The 26,340-nt window shown below is 41.8% G+C and overlaps 1 protein-coding gene across 13 annotated transcripts in view; it reads right to left on the reverse strand.

Annotated features, from left to right (window-relative positions):
- ELAVL2 (ELAV like RNA binding protein 2) overlaps window positions 1-26,340 on the reverse strand; it is a 93,897-nt gene that overhangs the window by 15,143 nt on the left and 52,414 nt on the right. For all 13 annotated transcript variants that reach the window (XM_075411385.1, XM_075411384.1, XM_075411386.1 and 10 more), the window contains one exon: window positions 11,043-11,146. In XM_075411385.1, coding sequence (XP_075267500.1) covers window positions 11,043-11,146 — 104 coding nt within the window. The remainder of the gene's footprint in view (window positions 1-11,042; window positions 11,147-26,340) is intronic.

Here is a 26,340-nt window from a genome sequence, read left to right on the forward strand (position 1 = left end):
TAAAACTGAAATCCATACTTTATTACCAATATCCAGATACTACCTCTATTCATCTTGCAAGATGCAAGCACCAGAAATTCTAGCCAGGCAAGATCTCAAAGAAACACAGAACTTCAGAAACCCAGTGTAATTGAAATTTGACTGCCTTGGCCAAAACATTACTAGTGATCTGTGATTACTGCAAGTTAGCACCACTAGAGAAAAACAAGGACACCACAAAATGTTACTGGTATAAGAGAACTAATTCCCATACAAAAGGCTTGCCTGGAGGATGGGATATACAGTTTCAATTCATTATTGATATAAAATTCCAACTCTTTCACTTGCGATACAGATTTAAAGCAGAGACCCTCCAGACGCAAAGCACAGATTCTCCAGATTCATCTCCCTACCTGTATGCTGTCAGTTGGCTCATTCAGTAATTACTTGCCAATAGTTCTAGATTCAGTCTCTTCAAACAACATACATAGGCACTGAATTAACAGCTGTACTAAAGTATTACTTCCAGAGCTGCTTCAATAGCTGAATATTTAATAGATAAACATTAAGGTTATGCAATGTCAAAGCCATTGAACACAATGCAAGTCAAGCAGCAGCCAGAAAGCCTACAGTTTTAAATATTTAATGACACACACTGTATAACACTGAACACAGCTACTCTGGAGACATCAACTTAAGAACAGTTTTACTGGAATTTTCCACTGAAACCAGTAGCAAACACACTTGTTTCTAGAAAGGCAAACATCACAACACCAAATCAAAGTATTTTCACTGCTTTAATATTTGATTTCTTAACATCAAGAACTGATTCACAATTTTCAAGTCAAAACTGAACAGGTTAAAGAAGTTGCCAAAAAGAATAGACACCCATTCCCTACAAATGAATGTTTCAGTTTCTTACTATCTGCCTCTACCTTTAGGCACCTCAGTACCATACTTCATTTTTTTTTTCTTACAGCTTATTAGTAGTATAGAGGGCAAACAGTGTTTGTATTACCTGCAAGAACTTTAGGAAAAATTGATATTAAATTCCAAACACCTCTACTTAAGGTATTCTTGCAAGTCTTTAAACTTGTAATCTTTAAATATTAAAATAAGGATTTTTAGTAAATGCATTCAATTACTTTCAGCGTAAACTTTCAGCTTAAAACACTGCCTTATGGATAGTATCTAGTTCTTTTAAAATGCATGTTTCAATAGGGAAAAAACTCCAGACAAATTATCACCCAGTCTGTGAGGATGGAAATGGAATAAACCTTCCTGTAAACCAGACAGATTTATCTTGGGAAGAGGAATACACTAGGAATATATAAGCCCACTTGGCAGGCACAATAAAAACAAGGACATATTTCTTTGCTTTTGTTACAGCAATGTTCTCCAAGACAATTGTGCCAAGCAAGTGTTCTTAACTTGCACTTAAATTAGTGTATCAGACACCATGGCTCAAGAACTCTTCTTGATTTGATTTCCAGTAACAAGATGCTGCAGAGCACAGCAGAGATGTGTCTCAGCTGTCGCTAGCCTGTGATAGGTTGTTGTCTGAAAAAGGAGAGTACAATGCTGTAGACTCATCTCTGTGGACTACAAAAACATACTACTCAACACAGCTTCACTTATATATGTATTAAGTTAATAAATATAAACATATCCCATACAAGCTCTGCTTTTACAGCCTGCCCTGCAATAGGTAACACATTCATAAACTGGACACAGAATTAACAGCCTTTCAGCACTACCATCAGAAAAAGTTTTGCTGTTTTAGTCCATGTCTCACAGAGTGCCAGCTCTGACAGCTACAACTCATGCCAGAGTTGCAGTTGTGAGGTCAGCCAAGGGATCCACATCTGTTCTGTGCCCGTGCAGCTGAGGGCATGAATGCACCAACCCAACAGTTTGTGGCCTTTAGAAGGACTACAACAGAAGAACATTTTAGAGTCTGTAGTTGAAATTATCATTGTCTATTTAAACATAAGAAGTACTTAAATTCTAAGTACAAAGGAAAGATAAGAAGCAAAAGGACACCCAGTTTCCAAGCATTTCTAATTTCTTACCTCTCACTTTGATAGCCTTAAAGTCCTTCCTCCACACTTTGCATTCCTGATTCTGTCCTGATGACCACTCCCTCCCCACTCATGCACAACCACTGAGTATGAGAACCTCAAATTTTGGACATTTCCAATAAAAAGCTGTAACATTTCATACTGTCAGAGGACAAGAGTACACAGAATAATATCCAGCCCTCCACAGGAATAATATGAACAAGACCAAAATCTCACAACAGCAGATTCCCAACCTTCCTTCTGTTTCGAGAACTGAGGTGAATCTTTTCACAAGTTTTCCCTTCTTCTGAAGGAAACAAGTATACTTCTACTTCATGTTTGTGTCTAGGGAGCTGCTGCCAGACACTGGCAAGCACATCCCTTGGGTCTCTACTGCGTTCTTCATTCCAGAGACGCCTTGCAGAAATGCAGAAAACACTTATCAATTGCCATTTATAGTTATTGCTTCACTGGAGTATCTTACAACCTTTCACGAAAAACTATTACTGCATGGATGAAAGACACTCAGAGTCAATATTTAATTAGTATGTCAAAAACTTGAAAGCAACTAACTTAAGAGGTGAATTTGTCTCAAGACCTCCATAATTTCAAAAATAAGTGCAGCTATATTTTACAATAGTAAAAGTATTCTTAGCGAGAAAAAAAACTATTTAGATTTTAAAAAGCTCCAGACACATCTGCATGCCTGGCATTTGCAGCATTTTGGACCCATGCAGAAAGCTGTATCTCAAAGGACTTCGCACAGCACAAGCATGGCAGAGGACAGGACAATGCATCATCCCTCTCCGTAGTAACAAGCAGGTTTTTGTTGGTTTTGTTGGCTTTTTTCACTTGGTTAAAGCTTGGCTTTTGAGCAATGCCTGAAGTCTTCCTTCAGCTTCATACATTACTGTTGGCCCTTTCTAACATCCCCATTTCTGCGTCAGAAACCCCCTATGCAGGCTCAGAAAGGATCTTGCTGCACCACAGAGGTTTCTGGCTGCATGCAAACCTACTCAGCAGTATTGATCTAAGACCCTCTGCCCCAGGGAAAGCAGGAACAGACTCCTGCAAAAAACTAATTTGCTGCAATACAGTAGCTGGGGTCCAAACAAAAAACAAGCCATATAGTTGCTGAAGGTGAGATTAGCACATTTTGTAGCTCGGTCTGACACACTGTGTTATTTTCCTCAGAGTGGTTAGGCATTAATGAACAACCATGTGGCCGTAATGAGGTTTACAGGAAGCAACAGCAATATACATTCAGAAGCAAATCCTCCTCTCAGTATTATCCAGCAACATGAAAAACAAGGAGCCATCTTAAACTGGTTAAATAACATTCAAAGTCTGTGGGCATTTGAACTCCAGCGAAGAACAGAATTTACCTGGGGGTGAAAAGGCATGTGTGGGGTGGGGAGGGGGTTTAAAATGGAAATGCTGTCAAAGCTTTAACTGTAACATACCTAAAAGACTGTATAATTACCATTTATATAACTCCTGCAGAAATTTCAGGGAAAAAAACCACCTTTACCTTTGTTCCAAGACAAATTGTTCTTCTGTTAGAGCACTTCCAATTTTACCTTGAGAATACAGTCCTGAGGTATTTAATTAACCTGTCAAGACCACTAAATAGTCTGGCACAGTGCCCCCTCCTCTCAATCTTTGCTGATTGATAGTATCAGTAAAACTCACTAGCTTTAATTAAACCTCCAAATAGGATCCTCTTTTGCTGCTCACTAGATCGACGTTCTTTAGCACTGGAAGAAAAACCAAGAAGGTAAGGAGGGGCTTCTCTCACCTTCACAGCTCACTTGCTTTTGGTATTTCAACAGACTTTTTACACAACTCACATTTCATTGCTCCCCATGGACATTAGTTGATGAAAAAATTACTACAAAGAGTGACACTACCAAAATGTCCAGAGTGAGACCAGAGGAGGCCACAAAAAAGATGAGAGGGCTGGAGCACCTTTGCTACGAGGACAGGCTGAGAGAGTTGGGGCTGTTCAGCCTGGGCTGTTCAGCCTGGACAAGAGAAAGCTGTGGGGAGACCTGATTGTGGCCTTTGAGTACTCAAAGGGGGCCTGTAGGAAAGATGGGTACAGACTTTTTAGCAAGGCCTGTTGTGACAGTACAAAGGGTAATGGTTTTAAACTAAAGGACCGGAGAAAGGCCAATGTCACGCCAATCTTCAAAAAGGGCAAGACGGAGGACCCAGGGAACTACAGGCCGGTCAGCCTCGCCTCCATCCCGGGAAAGGTGATGGAGCAGCTTATCCTGGAGGCCATCATCAAGCAAGTGGAGGAAAAGAAGGTTATCAGGAGTAGTCAGCATGGATTCACCAAAGGGAAATCATGCCTCACCAATCTGATAGCTTTCTACGATGACATGACTGGCTGGGTAGATGAAGGGAGAGCCGTGGATGTTGGAGGTGACGTGGATGTTTCCTGGTGACGGAGGATGCGGAGAAGGCAGAGCTAATGAATGCCGCCTTTGCTTCAGTCTTCAGTGCTAAGACTGGCCCTCAGGAATCCCAGGCCCCGGAGGTAAGAGATGAAGCCTACAAAGAGAACGACTTTCCCTTGGTCAAGGAGGACTGTGTGAGGGATCGCTTAAGCGATCTGGACGTCCACAAATCCATGGGCCCCAATGGAATGCACCCACGAGTGCTGAGGGAGCTGGCGGATGTCATTGCTGAGCCACTCTCCATCATCTTTGAGAGGTCCTGGAGGACAGGAGAGGTGCCCGAGGACTGGAGAAAGGCCAATGTCACTCCAATCTTCAAAAAGGGCAAGAAGGAGGACCCAGGGAACTACAGGCCGGTCAGCCTCACCTCCATCCCGGGAAAGGTGATGGAGCAGCTTATCCTGGAGGCCATCATCAAGCAAGTGGAAGAAAAGAAGGTTATCAGGAATAGTCAGCATGGATTCACCAAGGGGAAATCATGCCTGACCAATCTGATAGCTTTCTATGATGGCATGACTGGCTGGGTAGACGAAGGGAGAGCCGTGGATGTTATCTACCTTGACTTCAGCAAGGCTTTCGACACAGTCTCTCATGATATCCTCCTGGGGAAGCTGAGGAAGTGTGGGCTGGATGAGTGGTCGGTGAAGTGGATAGAGAACTGGTTGAATGGCAGAACTCAGAGGGTTGTCATCAGCGGCGCTGAGTCTAGTTGGAGGCTGGTGACAAGTGGAGTCCCTCAGGGGTCAGTACTGGGCCCAGTCTTGTTTAACTTCTTCATCAACGACCTGGATGAAGAGTTAGAATGTACCCTCAGCAAGTTTGCTGATGACACCAAACTGGGAGGTGTGGTAGATACACCAGAAGGCTGTGCTGCCATTCAGCGTGACCTGGATAGGCTGGAAAGCTGGCCAGAGAGGAACCTGATGAGGTTCAACAAGGGCAAGTGCAGGGTCCTGCACCTGCGGAGGAACAACCTCATGCACCAGTACAGGCTTGGGGTAGACCTGCTGGAGAGCAGCTCTGCGGAGAGGGACCTGGGTGTCCTGGTGGACGACAGGTTAACCATGAGCCAGCAGTGTGCCCTGGCTGCCAAGAAAGCCAATGGGATCCTGGGGTGCATCAAGAAGAGTGTGGCCAGCAGGACAAGGGAGGTTCTCCTTCCCCTCTACACTGCCCTGGTGAGGCCCCATCTGGAGTACTGTGTCCAGTTCTGGGCTCCCCAGTTCAAGAAGGATGAAGAGCTACTGGAGAGAGTCCAGCGGAGGGCTACGAGGATGGTGAGGGGACTGGAGCATCTCCACTACGAGGAGAGGTTGAGGGAACTGGGCTTGTTCAGCCTGAAGAAGAGAAGGCTGCGAGGGGACCTTATAAATGCTTACAAATATCTGAAGGGTGGGTGTCAGGAGGATGGGGACAAGCTCTTTTCAGTGGTGCCCAGTGACAGGACAAGGGGCAATGGGCACAAACTGAGGCACAGGAAGTTCCGTCTGAACATGAGGAGGAACTTCTTCCCTCTGAGGGTGATGGAGCACTGGAACAGGCTGCCCAGGGAGGTTGTGGAGTCTCCTTCTCTGGAGATATTCAAGACCCGCCTGGACAAGATCCTGTGCAGCCTACTGTAGGTGACCCTGCTTCGGCAGGGGGGTTGGACTAGATGACCCACAGAGGTCCCTTCCAACCCCTACTATTCTGTGATTCTGTGATGTTGTCTACCTGGACTTCAGCAAGGCTTTCGACACAGTCTCCCATGATATCCTCCTAGGGAAGCTGAGGAAGTGTGGGCTGGATGAGTGGTCCGTGAAGTGGATAGAGAACTGGCTGAATGGCAGAACTCAGAGGGTTGTCATCAGTGGCGCTGAGTCTAGTTGGAGGCTGGTGACAAGTGGTGTCCCCCAGGGGTCAGTACTGGGCCCAGTCTTGTTTAACTTCTTCATCAACGACCTGGATGAAGAGTTAGAATGTACCCTCAGCAAGTTTGCTGATGACACCAAACTGGGAGGTGTGGTAGATACACCAGAAGGCCGTGCTGCCATTCAGCGTGACCTGGATAGGCTGGGAAGCTGGGCAGAGAGGAACCTGATGAGGTTCAACAAGGGCAAGTGCAGGGTCCTGCACCTGCGGAGGAACAACCCCAGGCACCAGTACAGGCTTGGGGTGGACCTGCTGGAGAGCAGCTCTGCGGAGAGGGACCTGGGTGTCCTGGTGGACGACAGGTTAACCATGAGCCAGCAGTGTGCCCTGGCTGCCAAGAAAGCCAATGGGATCCTGGGGTGCATCAAGAAGAGTGTGGCTAGCAGGAGGAGGGAGGTTCTCCTTCCCCTCTACACTGCCCTGGTGAGGCCTCATCTGGAGTACTGTGTCCAGTTCTGACCTCCCCAGTTCAAGAAAGATAAAGAGCTACTGGAGAGAGTCCAGCGGAGGGCTACAAGGATGATGAGGGGACTGGAGCATCTCCTCTATGAGGAGAGGTTGAGGGAACTGGGCTTGTTCAGCCTGAAGAAGAGAAGGCTGCGAGGGGACCTTATAAATGCTTACAAATATCTGAAGGGTGGGTGTCAGGAGGATGGGGACAAGCTCTTTTCAGTGGTGCCCAGCGACAGGACAAGGGGCAATGGGCACAAACTGAGGCACAGGAAGTTCCCTCTGAACATGAGGAAGAACTTCTTCCCTCTGAGGGTGATGGAGCACTGGAACAGGCTGCCCAGGGAGGTTGTGGAGTCTCCTTCTCTGGAGATATTCAAGACCCACCTGGACGGGGTCCTGTGCGGCCTGCTGTAGGTGACCCTGCTTTGGCAGGGGGGTTGGACTAGATGACCCACAGAGGTCCCTTCCAACCCCTACTATTCTGTGATTCTGTGATTCTGTAAAGGAGGGCAGATTTAGACTGGATATGAAGAACTTTTTCATGATGAGGGCAATGAAACACTGGCACAGGTTGCCCAGAGAGGTGATAGATACCCCATCCCTAGAAACATTCAAGGTCAGGTTGCACAGGGCTCTGAGCAGCCTGATCTGGTTGAAGATGTCCCTGCTCACTGCAGGGGAGTTGGGCTAGATGACCTCTAAAGGTCCCTTCCAACCCAAAGCATCCAATGATTCTATAATGTCTGTGCTTGCAGCCAAAGAATTTGTCAAGCTTCATTCCAACAGGAAGCTGACAGAATGTTTCATGTGAAACCTCATTTTTTTTAAATATATGCAAACCTATAAAGGAGTGGGAAGAAAACCTACAGATGTAATACTTTAGATAAAATATTTCTTAAATCTTTATTCCCCTGACAGGTGATAATTACCTGTGTAAACACCCTAATAGTCCAAAGAATTTAGGAGGAGGAAGCCTTACTAAGTCTGATTGTTAAGAAGCATAGCTATGTACAACACAGCTAGACATTCAAAGCTTTCTTATAAAAAACGACAACTCCTAGGCCTCTAGCCTGGAAAAAGTATTTTCCTTCCCTTTTCCAACACATACTTAAATACATGTTTACGTACGTATCACCAGCATTAATGAGTAAGACAACTGCCTGCCAGGTCTGGCACACAGAGGCTCTGCCACTTCAGGCCCTCTCACCCTGGAGAGCTGGCAACAGGGCAGCAAAAAGCTCCTCAGCCCCCAGTTCACCCAGTGAAGGAGGAAGGAGCACTGCGTTGCTGCCATCTGCATTGTTTCCTTGCCAGTCACCATCCACAAAAGACCACGTCGACCATTCAAGCAGTTTAGCATCCACATAGAAACAGCAAAGCGATATTGCTCTGTCCTCCTGCTACCCCTAATAATCTAGGTAAAAAGCTGTCTCTTCTTCAGCATCTTAAACAGCTCCACACCAGTTCAAGGATAGGCCATTTGTTTGCCCTCTTCTCTTTAGACAGACAATTTTATTGCACTTTCTTGTTAACGCAGAAGTCTTTTACAGCACACTAAAACATATTCCTATTCAGGCAATCTCACAATAAATTCACCTGTTTTTTTTCTTGAAGGAGTTTTCCCAGGAGCAAGGAGAGGGGAAGTCACTGAAAGCAGAAGCCAAGCCAACAGAACATGCACTGAATTTTCTTATCACTATGTGCAAGTCAGTGACTCATATGCTGTTTGCTACTCTGAATTGCCCACGTTTTGGCAGAATGATCTTTGCAGGACAACCCAAATGAAAAAAGGCATGGACAAGCAAGAAGGTAACCAGAAAATTCACTTCAGAGACAGAAATCCACATTTTCACCAGCTCTTGGATAGAACAGAGATCTCTTCAGTGACTTCCCTCCATCCCAGATGTTGCCCCAGAGGCAGCCAAGGCCTCAGACATCAACTTTTACCTCTGCTTGGTATTGCCTCCAGGCTCATCTGAGGAATATGTAAATTACAAAGTGCTTCACAGCAGGCTGGGCATTTCTATTAGTTCACAGTTAAAGGCAGACACTGTTGACCAGTCTCCTTTCAAGTCACTGTCACACGGACATCTTTGTTCTTTTAACAGGAGAAGCAACTGTCCAATGTATAAATGCCTTAGCCTTAAAACCTTTTAAGGATCCCCTTTCTGCAGTGTGGAACGAGGTAGAACCACCATCTTTAAATATCTCTGGAGAATCCAGTCATGAAGACTTGGCCTGAAACCAAGCTTGGGTCCAAGAAGGAAGAACAGTAAAATGGTGAAGGGAATAAAGCAGTTTTCCCCCCCTCAGATCAAGCACACTAACACTGAAAGATGCTGCTGAAGTTAAACAGGGCTGCATGCAAGCAGCTAGAGTCAGAATTCTACCTGTAACATGAACAAACGACATCTATAGATACTTTCTTCCTAACTAAACAGAGATTTTCTTTATTTTGGTGAAGAGGTCATTATTTCACCTTGTGAAAACTCAAATGTTTCAGATTTTCTTTAGCTAAGGACATCTGAGGCACAAATCCTCTAGCGTCACTGCAAGGGTCACTGTGTGGTATTGTTTATAACATGCGATTCTACTTTCAAGTCCTGGGAATTCAGGTGAGAAGCAGTGTCATTAGACATAGATCTGTCTACTCCATTTTCACTTCCCACCCCAAATTTTTGTTACAATCAACTTTTAGCTGCAGAAATACAGTGGCTGTTTGCATTAGTCACATAGCAAGGTGAAAGAGGATTAAGAATTCATATACCAGCAGTGTAAAACAAGTCACTGGAAACTCCCCACCCCCTTAAGGGATCATTTTGATTTGGGAGACCTGGCTTGATTCTCTATAACACCACCCTTTTCTGCCTGGCTATATAGTCACTGGAACTTCCAACTCATCACCCTGGACAGACATATCTTATTTGTCCAATCCAAGACATTAAATGTAAATATACACTGTATCTGCAATGATACTGGAATGCAAACCCATTCCCTTTCTCACCACTCCCCAGAAGACAGCTTCAAAAAAGCTGGAGCACAAAATGACTTTCCCGAGTTTTCCCTCAGAACAAAACATAGGGGAGACTGCCTGTGGGCAAGAAGTCTGCCAGAAGCACACGTCTTTCATCCTTTATTGTGAGCCATGATTCACTGTTTGTTAAACAGCAGTATTTAAGTTTCAAATAGTGTAATCCACTACTAAATCTTACAAATCCAGAAAAGACAGGGCATTCTAACCATAATTACTGCCACGTTATTTTTGTCTCAGTCATCTTTAGGTGGCTCTGCACTGCTTTTTAAGTTCAAATCTATTTAGAGGTGAGCTTTATGTTATGGCTCAAATATGACTCTAGTTTGAGGATATTCACTAAGTGATCAACTAGCAAACCCTGCTGTTTAATGAGGAAGAATGGGCTCACGGACTGCCTTCAGCCACCAACACCTGTTAAACATGTTCAAAATCTGCATTCTGTGATAAATTTTATTTCATATCCTCTCTCTATTTCTGAGCCCAAACAACTCCTCAAATGAGTATCCTCACTCTTCTGATAGTGGAGTAAGACAGTAGATGAGAAAAAGTACCTCTTGAGATTTTTGCTTTTAGAAATTCAAGAAACTGAATTCAGTAAACAAGATGTACAGGAGTTACAACACAAACAAAAATCCAGGAATCTCAAACATTAGAGACAGAGACTAGAGCCCTAGGAGTCCAGTAATTCATAGATAACCAAAATAGTTACTTCAGCTTTCCATTTTAAGGATTCGTAAGAGAAACGAGACACCAGCGACCTAAAAAAGGGAGTCTTAAGCAAGTTATACCATCATCTTTGATAAAGTAAGGAAGAAGCATATAGTCCAGTGTTCAGACTATGTGCAACACTGCATGTCTGCAACTAAAGCATACAACACAATTTCTCAGTTAAAAAAATCCAAGCTCACATCTAAAATGTTACCAAGTGCATAAAAAAATTTCAAAGTTTCCTATACGTAATCATAATCTACCTCTAAACAGACTACAAAGGACCAACCATCTGCTACATGGTGGAAGTCCTAGTCTATTCTATTGATATTAGCAGAATGCTTAAGGTACACTTGGAAAGAGAAAACAAATGCATCCGATCAACAAGTCAAAACATTTCAGTTTCTTTAAATCATAATTAACACTACATACTTTTATGGTTTTAGTCTGAAGTCTCAATCCATTCAGAGTGTTGATAGCTTTTTCAGCATCCTTGGGGTCAACGTAGTTCACAAAACCATAACCCAAACTCTGTCCTGATAAAAAAAGAGGAAGAAGAGTGATCATTAGTACCACAATGCTATGCAATTAGTAACTATTGGGGCTTAAAACCTAGACAAACACATTGAGCAAAAATTGTTTCTATTGTGAACAGTTTCTGCCCCAGATGAAGTTTCAAAGGCTCACAACACCTAGTTTCTGCAGCAAGGTTAGTGTTTTTTAACCAGCTTCCTCTGTTCCTGTGGTCTGCTCCAAGTCCAACACAGAAATGGCTATAGTGAGTTTAATGAAAGGCTTAAAAACTGCTACACAAAATAGGTTCAGGAGCTTGTTATGATCTGTTAGAGACTAAAGGAAGTGAAGGAGCTTCAAGGTTAAGATGACATAAAACTCCACTACTCATTTCTGAACTTTTTAATTGAACACAGAGAGTATAGTGGCAAAATTCTGAATCAGTACTTCAAAATACGTGTGTCAAATATACTTCAGTATCAAAATTTGAGCCAAATTTGAAGCCAAGTATTTCTACAAATGTTATTCACACATTAACTAGAGCCTCTCAGTAACAAGAAGTTTAGAGGCTCATTTTGTTTCTATAGTCAAAACAACTAGTACAAGTAAGTGGTCATGCGCTAAATATCATTCAGTAATAACGCAACGTTTTCAGCTTCTTTCAACACTGGTAATTCAGATGACAGATGGACATACAGCATTTTTAATTTGCTTTTAATCACTGAATCACAGCCCATTTCTAACAGTGTATTCTGACTAAGCACTTCTAAGAAGTGAGAGCTTGGCAGTAGTCATCTTGACAACTTCAAAGTATACCATCCTTAACCAGCTGCCTTCAGCATACCCCTTTAAAAATATTTTTTAGTGTATCAGAATGCAAAAAGGTAGAAAAATTTAATGTAGCAAAAGCATACCACTTAAGAATACTATCCTTCATTAACGTGGATCTTTTCAGAAACACTCTCCCACACCTTCACCGTTCTTTTTTTAGCAACTAAAACAAGGTCCAAAATCCAGTCAACAAGCCAAAGGGAAGCATCCAATGTATCTAATTCACAGTATGCTAGTTTGAGAGCTTGGAGATACAACAGTATTAAAGGATAAACAGTATTAGATAAAACACAGATGGCAAATTCATTTATTGCCAGAAAAGACACAAAGGAACCTATGCAATATTGTGTTTTTGTATGGTATCTATACAGCATATGTTAAATAGCATATCAAGCAAAAAAATTATGGGAAGTTTATAATTGATGAAGACAGGACAGGCTTTAGTAACAAGCCCACTACTGTTGACATTCACAATTTTGTACAAAATAGTCTACCACAGCACCAAAAGTTAGAGGACACCACCACCTCTCACTCCCCCAGGCTACCCGCATTCTTCCTAATCTCCTCCTCAAAACAGCACACACAAACACAAATAAATTGGCTAGATAAAGCCATGAACAGGTTACTATATGCAAAGTTATTAACAAAAAACATCCAAAACCCAACTGGACAAAGTCCTGAGCAACATGCTCTACACAGCCCTGCTCTGAGCAGCACGCTGAACAATGTGATCTCCACAAGTGGCTCCAACCTCAGCAATTCAGTTCTTCCATAACAAATAATATGGAAATATACAGAAGCATTACTGTAATCAAACTAATAAGGAAAAAGGCACTTCTAGGTTAAGCAACTTAGCTGTATCTAGGTGGAGCTGTAAATTAATACAGAAGAGCAATTTCTATACCTGTCACCTCTATGACTCCCACTGTCTGCAGAAACTCTTCCCAGCAGTATCTCCAAAATAGAGCAACTTAAAGGAATGTCTCTTTTTGTGCATGGCTTTTATTTTAGTCTTATCTCCTAATGCAGAAATGCTGATTTTTGGTGTTGTTACTAACCTAGTAAGGAACCCATTTAAACCACAACCTTAAAAGATGTTAAAAATCTCCAAGTGAAAGCTATTTCATGTAAGATGTTCCAAATACTCCACTACTCACAAATTCCAGAGTGAACAGAAAAAGATGTGCAGAAATGGTTTTTACTGCTTTCTATTCACATGATCTATTTTTCACATTAAAAACACCCAGACCATGGCAGGCAAAAAGTATACCTAGCTATTACAAAAGATATCATTCATGACCAGCTCTTCTGCAGACATTCTATTAGTTAAGCTTGATGAGTATTAGGCAGACTAATCTAGGAAGCTGCAAAACCAAAATCCAGTAATTTATTCAGGACAAGCTTGAACTCATTTCTGCATGTTTATTCTACAATTTTGCAATTAAAAAACCTTTTACTGTGAGGGTGGTGAAACACTGATGCAGGCCTCCCAGAGGGGTTGTGAAGTCTCCATTACTGGAGATAGTCAAAGTCTGACTGGACATAGTCCTGGGCAATCTACTCAGGAAGCACCTGCTTGATGAAGAGAAGTTGACTAGATTATCTCCAGAAGTCCTTTTTGCCTTCATCAATTCTGTGAATGATTTATTTAAATCAGTTTTGTTTAATTTGGACTACCATCTAAAATTCAAAGGTGTTCAGATCTAACATTCTAAGGTCCCTACATGACTGAAAAGGTTAAGAAATGGTAAAACTTCTTTAAGAGATCAAAATTTTGCCTGAAGATCAAGTGGTTCAATTACACATTATCAATAATTCAGAGTAAAAAATAACTTTCTTCATAGAAGCACATAAGAAAGAAGAATCTTGGCACTCTAAAAAATCAATACAAATAAGTAGAAATTGTACCTGATTTCTGGAATCAGAGGCTTGAGGGACCACCCTTAAGTCTTCCAGCTTGTGTTAAGGGAAGATGCTTAAGAGGTCTGCCAGTTCATATACAGGTGGCTCAGTTTTAGAAAATTCAGATAAGCATTTAAAAAAATACAGCAGCAGCTATATCAAATGACCCATCAAATACCCCAACTGTTGCAAAGTATGTCTGACAGGTGGTGGTACTTCTCACTTCATGAGAAAGTGCCAGCTGGGTTACAAGAACATAGAATCCCAGTTCTTTGAGTGTACAGGACTTCAGCCAAAACTTCTGTTAGTATCACTGAGGCTGTACAAGCCAGAGAAGTCCCATCTGATTGTGGATTTCAGATTGGGAAAGGGCAGCATACGCACTTCACACAAATTTTAAATCAAATTAAGTTAGAGATACCTGGCCAGTATAATCCAAACAAGTTCTCCTTGTGTGCAGCTGTTTCCCCCCTCCTCAGTGTCTAAACTTTTTACTTTCAAGACAAACCACATAGAAGCTAGATGCACTTAAACCCAATTAGCCACCACTTAGAATATCTAAAAAGAAGTCCTTCATTATTTAACTGTAATGATTAATTTGTATTGCCTGAAGCCAAAGAATTAACTGAACACTGACTGAAAATGGCTCTGGACTCTTCTATCTGTGCCCTTTCTACATTAAACTCCATTCTCCGAGACAGAAATCAGCAGAACACACCCTTGTTTCCAAGTCTACTAATACACTCCAAGCAGATTATGTGTCCGAGTCCACAATGGTGTGATGGAATGAAGAAGGTAAATCTACAGTTGTCCACAAGTTATATAATCCTCAGATTTAACCGTATATCAAAAAGCAGCATAGTCTCCCACTGTTTTAAGACAGGAATCAGTTCCATCTGGCTCTTGTCTCAGCTTTGTTTTTCTAACTTGTGCTTAATGACAGTATAGTCTAAAAACCTCTTGACACCTCTCCAGGTTAGCTGTCCTGGTCCTCTGTGTACTATGATGTGTTTAGGTATTCTGAATATCCAGTTTAGCCCTTCCTAGATCTTCAAAAATATGGCCTACTCAGCCTTACAGACAAGAAACTATCTGTGCACATCAGCTATTTATTCCATCACTCTGACCTATAAACAGTATTAAATTTAGCTTATTTAAAGAAAGTGACTGAGTTTCTTGGTTTTGTGAGTTATTACTTGTGCCAGTAAGAAGAAAACACTCACCACCTTCAAGGGGACTGCTCTGCTCATTTGCAGCAGCGAGCAATACTTCAGAAGTTACATGCTAAAACGATCAGTTGAGCTGCTTCTCCTTTAATGTTCCTGCAGCTACTTCACAGTACTGTTTAAAGCCGTTTCTGTACACTTTCCACTAAATTTTCTGCTTGAGACACTATGAACATTTGACAATGTGGTGCAACATAGAACAATATCTAAACAACTGGTAAAAGATGAAATCACCCAAAGTCAGCTGAAGGAAATCGCCCAAAGGAAAAGCCAAAACGACAAAATGATCTGGAAGGAATGAGGAAATGAATGAGCAAAAGCTGCTTGACTTGAATTTTGCTTCAACAAAATCTGATAAAAAAACAAAACCTGCACAGAAGTGCATCTCACAGGTCTGTAAGACAGCAAAGAACTTAAAGCAAAGGTTATGATTTGAAATTTCATATTCATTAGTTTTTTTATGTTTGATACAACTGACACTTCCAAAGGCAAATTCCAGCAGAGGTAGCAAAAAAATTCTTTTCAGTCAGGCATCTCTGAACCCAGGCATGCTATATCCACCACTAAGTGGATCACAACTTGCAAGTACATGGCCTGTAAGAAAACTTGAACTGGAAAGCACTATGCTACTTACTTTAATGAGCGAAACTGTTCCGTATATGTTTCAAGCGTATGAGCTTCATAAATGCCACTTGACCACCATCTATGATGACGATGCAAACACAGTACTTTATTAGATAACGACTACTTTTTTGGTATTACCATCAATATACAGAATGGATTTTGATAGGACAGTGGCAAAAAATAATTTCATGTGATTTATTTCTAATCAGTCTTTGAAAAGACTGCTCTAGAGACTGAGTGGAGATCCACATGCACACTAGAAAAGTGTAGACAGTAATTTACCATTAAATATGAAGCAAGAACAGCAATTCAGTATTTAGGAAAGAAAAGTAGACAGACTTCAAAAGCACTGGTCAGCAAAAGACCAAAAAAGTTTCAAGCAGGACAAGGGAAATAAACAAGTTGGAAGGTATAGCCATGGTCACAGTGCTCCTGAATTTACTACTGTGCCTTGGAAAACGTCACTTTTTGCTTTAAAAGTGCACAGGCTATAATTCACAATACTTAGTGGAAGAATCACAAATGAACTAGTTCTGTCCTGCACAAGTTGCTTCACAAGTGTTTACTATAGATAAAGCCTATTTAAATACTACACACAGCCTAAAGAAAATCCTCTGCCATACAGCACTCAGAGGAAGTCCCAAATGGATGCTATCCACAGAGCAAATGGTCATACAAAGTAGAATTGACACCTGTTATCCATTCTTAATGTTTTCCTTTAAAAACACCAGCAATATTCCTTAAAGCTGAATAAAGCCCTTTTAATATAATTGGTAAAACAGTATTTTCCTCCTGACAAAAACATTCAACTTTCCAAATAGGAATAATCTCATTCTAGAACTCTACTTATGTGAAAGGACTCCTTGATTATTTCCAGAAACTGCTTCAACATTTTTAAGGAGATAAATTATAGCAGAGCCCTGCTGCAAGAATTGAATTTTGTAAGTAAAAGTCATGATGAAGACTCAGGTTGGATGACCGCAGATGTGACAAGTGAAGAAATAAGAAAAAGAATTAAGAAACTTAACTGGTTGTTTTGCAAAATCCAAGCTAGGTCTAATTTTTGCTTAAGGTAACTCAGCAGGATTGTGGGATAAAAACATGCATCACTGCATAAAAAGTGACATGCATAATTGCTAACTGCATCACTGAAAAAACATACACTGGACTGTGCATTTCCATGAGGCACAGCTATTTACACCGTCTAAAAGAGGTTACTGCTGAATTACAGAATGCTCAAAAGCAATTACAAACCTGCTCACTTTATTACCATTAACTACTTACATAAAGCACTCACGAACTTCGAGAGGAACAGGAGATCTAGAAACTAGGAGATTTTTTCCTATTACCCTTTTACTACTGAAATTTTTCATAATGGAAATATAAGAAAGAGTTAGTGACATAAAAGAAAGAAAATGAAGAAATAAATACTGAGGCCATGTTGAACACTAATGCATCTCACTACCTTAAAAGAGTCCTCTGCTGGAGAAGCATTTGTGCATGACACGCTTGGTTGCATGAAAGCCTTGTGTCCTGAGGCATCCCCCAGTTGAGTGCTGGGAGACTAGCTAGTGAGACCTGTCACATAAGACAAGAGATTACTCTAGATAGGACAATTAATAGGACATTCTCAAGTAAGAGTATGGAGTAACATGTCACCTATTTTTCTGATCATTGCTGTAGTCTAAGGGTTTCACTTCAAGCCCACTTCCACAGTAAACACAGTTCATCTGCATTTGAAGGGGAAACCTGATATCACTTGTTTCTTGCAGTATATGGTGCCATTCTCAGCTGTATACATCCTCCCCCTACTTTGTTATCAATTTAGAGATCATATATTCTGATAAAATGAAGCACACTTTTTCTACATTCAAACGAAGTGTTTTCACTCTAAATGATGGTGGTGTCTTCTTGCTGTTGTCTGTCTATTGACAGTTTTAAGTGCTGGACTGTTAGTGGTGATTGCCTGTCCAATGCAGCAATTTACGCCTCAACTGGACTGAGGGAAGCACATGTAAACAGTAATGAACAGTTGTATACAAGTGCAGGATAACATGACAAAGGTTTTAGTCTCCCTCGATAATCCACACATAATTACCACCTTTTAGTAGTTTGGTCTTCTCAATTTTTACTGCATCTAAGCTTCCTGTTTCTCTAGAAAACGCAGAACTTATTTCCAAACAGCAATTCAGCTACACTGGAACATAAGAAAAACTGAGAGAAAGACTTTCCAAATTAAGTTATCTACCCCCACCAAGCCTGTTTTCTTCTTTCCAATAAACCTGCATTAAGATTCTACTGGTATGTTAAGGAGTTACACAAACAGCTGAACCAGGTCATGTAGTCCAACCACACTAGGCTAGTAGTTAAGATGTTTTACAGCCTCTTGTCTCAATTTCCATCGGAAGTTGCCTGCCCGACAACTTTTCTTACAAGAAGTGTACTCGGTCAACCTTCATTTCCTCTCCTTTTCTCTTTGGAAGCAGCTGCAACAGCCACAGACAGTGGCTTTTCTTCTAAAGCTTTAATGCATCTGCCACATAACAACTAAATTCCTCTATGCTGTACTTCCAAAAAGGACAAGAGCCTTCAGATCAGACAGCTTCCTTCAAGGCCAAGTTTAAAGATATCCTCTCCCTTTGACTACTATACCCATAAACCTGATAAGCAGGTGAAAGTAAATTTTAAAAGTGGGACTACAACATGTAACAAGATAAAACACCTGTAACTAGACAGATATGCAGGAATGTCTGCATAGCTGCTCCCTTCTGCAGTGGCTAAAGCATGACAGTTTATTTTATAACAGCCCTTGGAGTGCAGAACAGCTGCAAAATGCTTCTGTTATGCTTTCAATCTACAAGCTACCACTCAGTTTCAGGAAGAATATTCCCTAAAGCCTGTAGGCACCTCAGAACTAAGAAATACTATTTCGGACACCAGCGGCAAAGGCAGCATTTTCAACAGGTTTTCACTTAATGCTGGTGGGCTGGATGCATAGTAAGAGAGAGTTCAGTGATCTGAATGACACAGTACTGTTCTTGAGTTTGCCAGAAAGTGCTGAAGTGTCATTTACAATCTGTTACACCTTAAAAGAAAGGCTTGAAAGGTAGACAAATAAGCTTTAACTTAACACATGTTAAGGACGCCGTTTCAAAAGCTACTTCTGAAATACTGTGAGAGCTGTGTCACAGGAAAAGTCCTTGCAAGGTTATAAATGTGCACTGAACTCAAAAGCTGCTTTTTCAGTAGTCTTGCAACATTTTAACACTCCTGAAAAAGAATGCATGTTGTTTTCTGCACAACATCATGATTAGAGAGCAGGTGATTAGTACAGTTTTACTGTATGCCTGATTAAAGCATCTTGGGAAATTAACAGGTCTTCTCTGAATGTTTTTTGAGCAGAAACACAAAGTCTGACCCCAGAAATTTATGGCCAATACCAAGCCCACTTATCTTCTCATCTTGAAGTCTCCTGCCATCTACTGAGTCTGTGTCCTCATGATTCTCCTCTCTAAACAGCTGTTGCTAAAGATAGTTTCCCTACATGCATGATTGTGAGAAGCCAGTCTCCCCATACACAATTTGGCCAGTGCCGTAGAACTGTATCTTTGCTTGAGCACACAGCTGGTATTTTTTTTCAGCACTGCTCCATTAGTATACAATGGTATCATCAGCAGGTGACTAACAAGCACTGAAAAACAGCAGCTTTGGTACTACAATAGTTTCCACTGCTGCATTTCTTCCCAGGGTCAACTACTTGCATTATTTCAACAGTCTCCAATCTTCTTAAAAAAAGATGTCTTTGAAACCTTGGCACACCCACCACACGAGGGAGTCCTAGGCTGCTATTTCCCATCAGAGCTATTAAATACCCAGTCACAGGGCTGAGTGAGCTACCTTTTTGGAAGTAATTGCTATCATAAATTACCAGAGTACCCAGCTAATCCTGCACCTTGCCTGGAACTCTTCAACATTCTTGTAAGGTCTGAAGACCAAACAGAATAGACAATTTCAAACAATAACTTTTTCTACCCAAAAAGTTAAGAGTCAAAACGAACACTACAAATCAGCCAAGCTATCAAAAGCCTTTTAAGGATGTACTCAACTTCTGACTGAATGAGCTCTGTGAAACAAACTGGTTGATTTTAAGGAGCAAACAGGCTAGGTTTCTAAGTCCCACCTCCTCTCCTCCACCTACTGGTCTCCTTAACAGGTAAAAGTACTGCAAGAAAAGTAGACCCACTGATTGAGTGCTACCAACATTAATTCTTAGAATAAAAGGAGCCCAAAACTGTAACTCACTTTCAAAATGTCATCCTGATAAGCATATTAAATGAAAAGCAAGAAAAAACCCAGAGAAACACGTTTAGTTAGTAATACATCTGAAAACTAAGCTATAAAACTAGTTTCATGGTCTAGTACAAAAATTTACCACAAGCACACACTACTCATACTCTGGAAAATTACAGAATCACAGAATAGTATAGGTTGGAAGGGACCTCTGTGGGTCATCTAGTCCAACCCCCCTGCCGAAGCAGGGTCACCTACAGCAGGCTGCACAGGACCTTGTCCAGGCAGGTCTTGAATATCTCCAGAGAAGGAGACTCTACAACCTCCCTGGGCAGCCCGTTCCAGTGCTCCGTCACACTCAGAGGGAAGAAGTTCTTCCTCATGTTCAGACGGAACTTCCTGTGCCTCAGTTTGTGCCCATTGCCCCTTGTCCTGTCACTGGGCACCACTGAAAAGAACTTGTCCCCATCCTCCTGACACCCACCCTTCAGATATTTATAAGCATTTCTAAGGTCCCCTCGCAGCCTTCTCTTCTTCAGGCTGAACAAGCCCAGCTCCCTCAGCCTCTCCTTGTAGGGGAGATGTTCCAGTCTCTCATCATCCTTGTAGCCCTCTGCTGGACTCTCTCCAGTAGCTCTTCATCTTTCTTGAACTGGGGAGCCCAGAACTGGACACAGTACTCCAGATGAGGCCTCACTAGGGCAGTGTAGAGGGGAAGGAGAACCTCCCTCCTCCTGCTAGCCACACTCCTCCTAATGCATCCCAGGATTCCATTGGCTTTCTTGGCAGCCAGGGCACACTGCTGGCTCATGGTTAACCTGTTGTCCACCAGGACACCCAGGTCCCTCTCTGCACAGCTGCACTCCAGCAGGTCCGTCCCAAGCCTGTACTGGTGCATGAGGTTGTTCCTCCGCAGGTGCAGGACCCTGCACTTGCCCTTGTTGAACCTCATCAGGTTCCTCTCTGCCCAGCTTTCCAGCCTGTCCAGGTCACGCTGAATGGCAGCACAGCCTTCCGGTGTCTACCACACCTCCCAGTTTGGTGTCATCAGCAAACTTGCTGAGGGTACATTCTAACTCTTCATCCAGGTTGTTGATGAAGAAGTTAAACAAGACTGGGCCCAGTACTGACCCCTGGGGGACACCACTTGTTACCAGCCTCCAACTAGACTCAGCGCCACTGATGACAACCCTCTGAGTTCTGCCATTCAGCCAGTTCTCTATCCACTTCACTGACCACTCATCCAGCCCACACTTCTTCAGCTTCCCTAGGAGGATATCATGGGAGACTGTGTCGAAAGCCTTGCTGAAGTCCAGGTAGACAACATCCACAGCTCTCCCTTCATCTACCCAACCAGTCATGTCATCGTAGAAAGCTATTAGATTGGTCAGGCATGATTTCCCCTTGGTGAATCCATGCTGACTACTCCTGATAACCTTCTTTTCTTCCACTTGCTTCATGATGGCCTCCAGAATAAGCTGCTCCATCACCTTTCCCGGGATGGAGGTGAGGCTGACTGGCCTGTAGTTCCCTGGGTCCTCCTTCTTGCCCTTTTTGAAGATTGGAGTGACATTGGTCTTTCTCCAGTCCTCGGGCACCTCTCCTGTTCTCCAGGACCTCTCAAAGATGATGGAGAGTGGCTCAGCAATGACATCCGCCAGCTCTCTCAGCACTCGTGGGTGCATTCCATCGGGGCCCATGGATTTGTGGACGTCCAGATCGCTTAAGCGATCCCTCACACAGTCCTCCTCGACCAAGGGAAAGTCATCCTCTTTGTAGGCTTCATCTCTTACCTCCGGGGCCTGGGATTCCTGAGGGCCAGTCTTAGCACTGAAGACTGAAGCAAAGGCGGCATTCAGTAGCTCTGCCTTCTCCGCATCCTCCGTCACCAGGACACCCGCCTCATTCAGCAGCGGTCCCACATTGTCCCTAGCCTTCCTTTTGCTGCTGATGTAGTTGAAGCCCTTCTTGTTGTTTTTGTTTTGTTGTTTTTGACATCCCTTGCCAGCTTCAATTCCAGGTGGGCCCTGGCCTTCCTCGTCGCAAACCTGCATGCTCTCACCATGTTCCTGTACTCTTCCCAAGTGGCCTGCCCCTCTTTCCACATTCCATGGACCTTTCTCTTCTGCCTGATCTCCGCTAGAAGCTCCTTGTTTAACCATGGAGGTCTCCTGCATGGTTAAATTAAAAATCTCAACATCAAATAACACGTATTCACACATCTACCTTCCACAGAGGCAATAAAAAAAAATTTTAAGACAAACAGGCACTTAAATGCCATTTTTCTGCAATACAGTCATTGATTTCAGTACAGCGACATTTCAGGCTATTTCAACTTCTGCAAAAAAGACCGTACTCCAAAAATAATAAATTAAAGGAATATAAGCAGCAAAAGCTACAATATCACACAGAAGAAACATTAGAAAAGCCTATCTTCCAAAAAAATTACCTACTATTGGCATCAATATATGACAGTGAAGAACACAGTACTGAGGTTAAGTATTAAAGCCTAGGAGCTGAAACTCCATGCCTGTAAGGCTACAGCAAAAAAAAACAGAAGAACTTTACTAGACTAGGGACTTTTTTATAATTCAACTTCAGTTACATACGCTGCCTTCAGCGCTTTACTCCCTGAAGATCTGTCAGCCAGTCCTTGACTGAAAGGGAATAGTCCATTTTCTAGTGAACATTAACAGATTTTGTCACCCACTATGCAAGTGTTCATTTTACATCCAACACTATTTTCAATGAATTAAGCATAACTTTGTTTAAAGCCGCAAACTTCTGTCTCTGTATGAAGTTCATCAGTAATGACCCACCAAAGTACTGTAAAAACAAGTCAACTTCCTATTTTTGTAAAGAAGACTAAGTCAAGTTCACAATGACTTGACATTAGGTTTTATTCTGCCTTTCATCACTCCTAAGTTGAACACAGTGGAAGAATGCTGTCAAGAGAACACACATAACATTACAAGCCTATATACAAGGGCTCTTGTTTGAATTAGTCTCTTGGACCCACACAATCTTTCACAAGTCTCCTAATATTTCAGAGTGGAGATGTGTTCCCCCACCAGCACACAAAAGCAGAAATGCCACTGCATAAAAGACACAGCATTATGTTAAGATCAACCTAAAAACTGCAAGTAGTCACAGCCTACAGTGTCCTGAAGGCAAGCCAGTGGGGCCATGGGAAAGATCAACAGCACTTCTGGCCTGTAGTCCAACTTCCAGACCATGAGAAGTTTCACAAAGAATTTTCAGATGTAGGAATAGGAAACACTCAAACCTTTTGTTGTTTGCATTCGCACCTCAAGATATCAGAATGCTGCACAATATGCTAGGGTGATCTTCCCAAGGGACAAGCCCACAGAGCACTCCTGTGCCAAGACAGAAGGATCATTCAGCTGGTACCAGCTTTTTTACAAAAAAGTTACTGTATCTGCATAAATCACCACTGTCAACTGCACCCCAGTTAAGCCACCACAGTATTATTTTGACACTGAATAAGGCTAGAAGCAGACCCATACATGCAATTCACTTACCTGCAGAACTGTACCTAAAACTACCTCCATAGCTACGGTCTCTCTAACAAGGACTAAAGGGAGTAAGTACAGAATACGATCCCTGTTGCTTTCTTCCCATTTAAACATATATTATTGTTCAAGTTTCACAGGTCTTTGTTTGCATTAAGGCTTGAATTGTATTTTAAAAGCAGCTTCAGCAACTGGAGGGAAACTGCATGAGCCACACTGTGCAATCCCTAATTTCACTGCAGTTTGCTCATAGTTCCAGTAGATGGATTCTATTTACTGAACGCTCTTACAGCACTGAGCTAGCTAGGCAGCTTGCAAGAAAACATCCATAAACCACGATCACTGCTACAATTCAGTATTTGATACTTTGATGTTTCTTTCTCCTCAACCCGGTTTCTCAGCTATTGCTCTCAATCTGAAGAAACAGAAGTTGAAAACTGAATCAAAAGGATCAAACATTGACTTGACAGTTTATCCTGTCACACAGTAAGATTATGTCTAACAGCTATTAACAAAGCTGTAAGTTACCCTAAAAATCAGAATTTATCAGTAAGAGAAATGAAGTTTCATCTCAGCCAGGTTCAACCCTGCCACTTTACTAGCTTAGTGCCATGCTCTTCCCTTACATCTTGCACAGTTCTTGACACGACATGGAACATCATCTGCTACTTCAACACACACTCGATGTCAGATACAAAATGAGGGTGCAGCTCTGGTTCTTCCCTGCCGCAGGCGGAGAAGAAAGTCAAGGGTAGGGGGTTTTATGGATGCCAAGATTTACATGAACCTGATCAAAGATGTTCAGTAAGCCAGAAGAAACATTAACTGAGGGTTACTAACAGATACATCATGTCCAAACAGGGAATCTCAACCCCAGGAAGCACAGCTGGAAACAGGGACTGTGTGAGAAGGTGTATGCTTTCACACAAGCAAAAGTAACAAGGCATTTTATTATGGACACTACAGGAGGTTGAACACTCATAGTCTTGCCTGTTACGGCCTCTTGTGTTCAAATGTAACTAGTGACAACCATGAACTGCTCAAAATAACAATGACCGACCTAGGGAGTATGCTTTCTTAAAAGCTAAATTGTCATATTACAAGTAGAAGCTCCTTACTATGCTCAGGTGAAACTATACCATGGAATTTGCTAAATCAGTTACTTTTCTTGAAAGCTGGCTTGACCCTTCACTTTTTACCACTATTAGTACTAACATTTTCTATGCAGCTGAGAAGTTCTCTTCTGCATTTAATTTGTTCCTTGTTAGGAATACAGTCAGCAGTGTCAAATGTTCTGCCCTAATGTAACACCTAGTCATCTTAAACAACAGGCAGGTGGATAAAGCACCTTGTTCTGCCACTGGGGTGTTTAGAAGCATGCAGTAATTTGTGCCTCCAAGTAAAAAGGTAGCACAACACTTCAACAAATTCTTCTCCCAAACTTCACATTAATACATATAATTGTTGGGGTTTTGTTTTTCTTTCAGACTATCTGCTACTTATCTCAAGAGTTTTGAAAGACATTATGAAATGTACTGTGGTGAAAAGTTTGAAAACTGTATTTTGCCCCCTAGGGCACATTTTGCAAAAGTTACCTTGCAGTGTTGCTTTCAATCATGTGAGGTTTTTTTCTGGTCTTTACTGATGACTGAAAAACAGCAATGAGGTGATAAATGCTTCTCAAAAGAAATTTTTTCCCTAGCCTACATGTTAAATGTTAACTCAAAAAATATGCCCTTGCAAGTATGTCAAAGGGGAATATCCTTCTTTCAGTTTTAGTAACTATTATTAACAAACAAGAGTGACTACTAATCTGCAATACCGAGTAGTAGAAAACAAATGACTATTCATTGTAGTTGATCAATACACACACGAAAGGATACACTGAGAAAAGCTGACATTTTCTCATTGCTTGAAACTGAAATATGTCTGCAAAAAGTAATTCTTATAGGAATACAGCAAAATTCTTCCCAAAGGAAGCTTTTTTTATTCAAAAAGGATGGGAATAATAATCATCATATCTCTCTATAGATCCAAGACTTCATAACCACTGTGCAGCAACATTAGGCTTCAAATACATTCCAAAAAGGGCTACGGCTTAACCTGCCCGAAGCCATAGGTATTAGAGCAACCAGGATAAAAAAAAAAGCAACTTTTATCTTCAATAGCTCCAGAAACCTGGAAGACATGAAAGAATTCAGATTACAAGTCTCCGGTTTTAGACAGTTCTACCAAATGTCTCAAATAAGAAAAGCTAAAACCAGTAACTGAAACAACTGGTCAGTAGTGTGGAAAGTTTGAAGATAACATGGCTGTCTGTGCCTTTGATAACTCCAGGAGTTCGATAGATTTCCAAAAATTGTTAAAGGAATCATAAAATGAAATGTAGGACCTGAGTTGCATTTGTGTCAGTTATTTTGCCTTTACATGTGGATTAAAGTATGGTGTCACTAAAGCTAGAAGCTTGCACATTTTTCTTCTGTTGTTCTATAACTTTCTACCTACTTCTACTCACACTTGGCATACTCCAGGAAAACAAAAAACTCCATAGAAAATAGTGACATAAATCCTTTTCTGCAGTTGTGCACAAAGAAACATGATGTCGGCCTGGCAAATTCATACTGTAAGAACTGCCAGTTGAAGTGCACCATGATGAAAGAAAACGAAGTGTAAAGTGCTTTCATATAGTAAGTATAAATACAGGAAGCTAAAGAAAGTTCTTTGCATGTATTTAAGGTCTTGCTTCTATAATGCAATATACTAGCTGCTTCAATATATAATGGTCCAAACACAAACCAATTAGGACCATCT

The sequence above is a fragment of the Opisthocomus hoazin genome, chromosome Z (assembly GCF_030867145.1).
Source record: "Opisthocomus hoazin isolate bOpiHoa1 chromosome Z, bOpiHoa1.hap1, whole genome shotgun sequence".
Lineage (NCBI taxonomy): Eukaryota > Metazoa > Chordata > Aves > Opisthocomiformes > Opisthocomidae > Opisthocomus > Opisthocomus hoazin.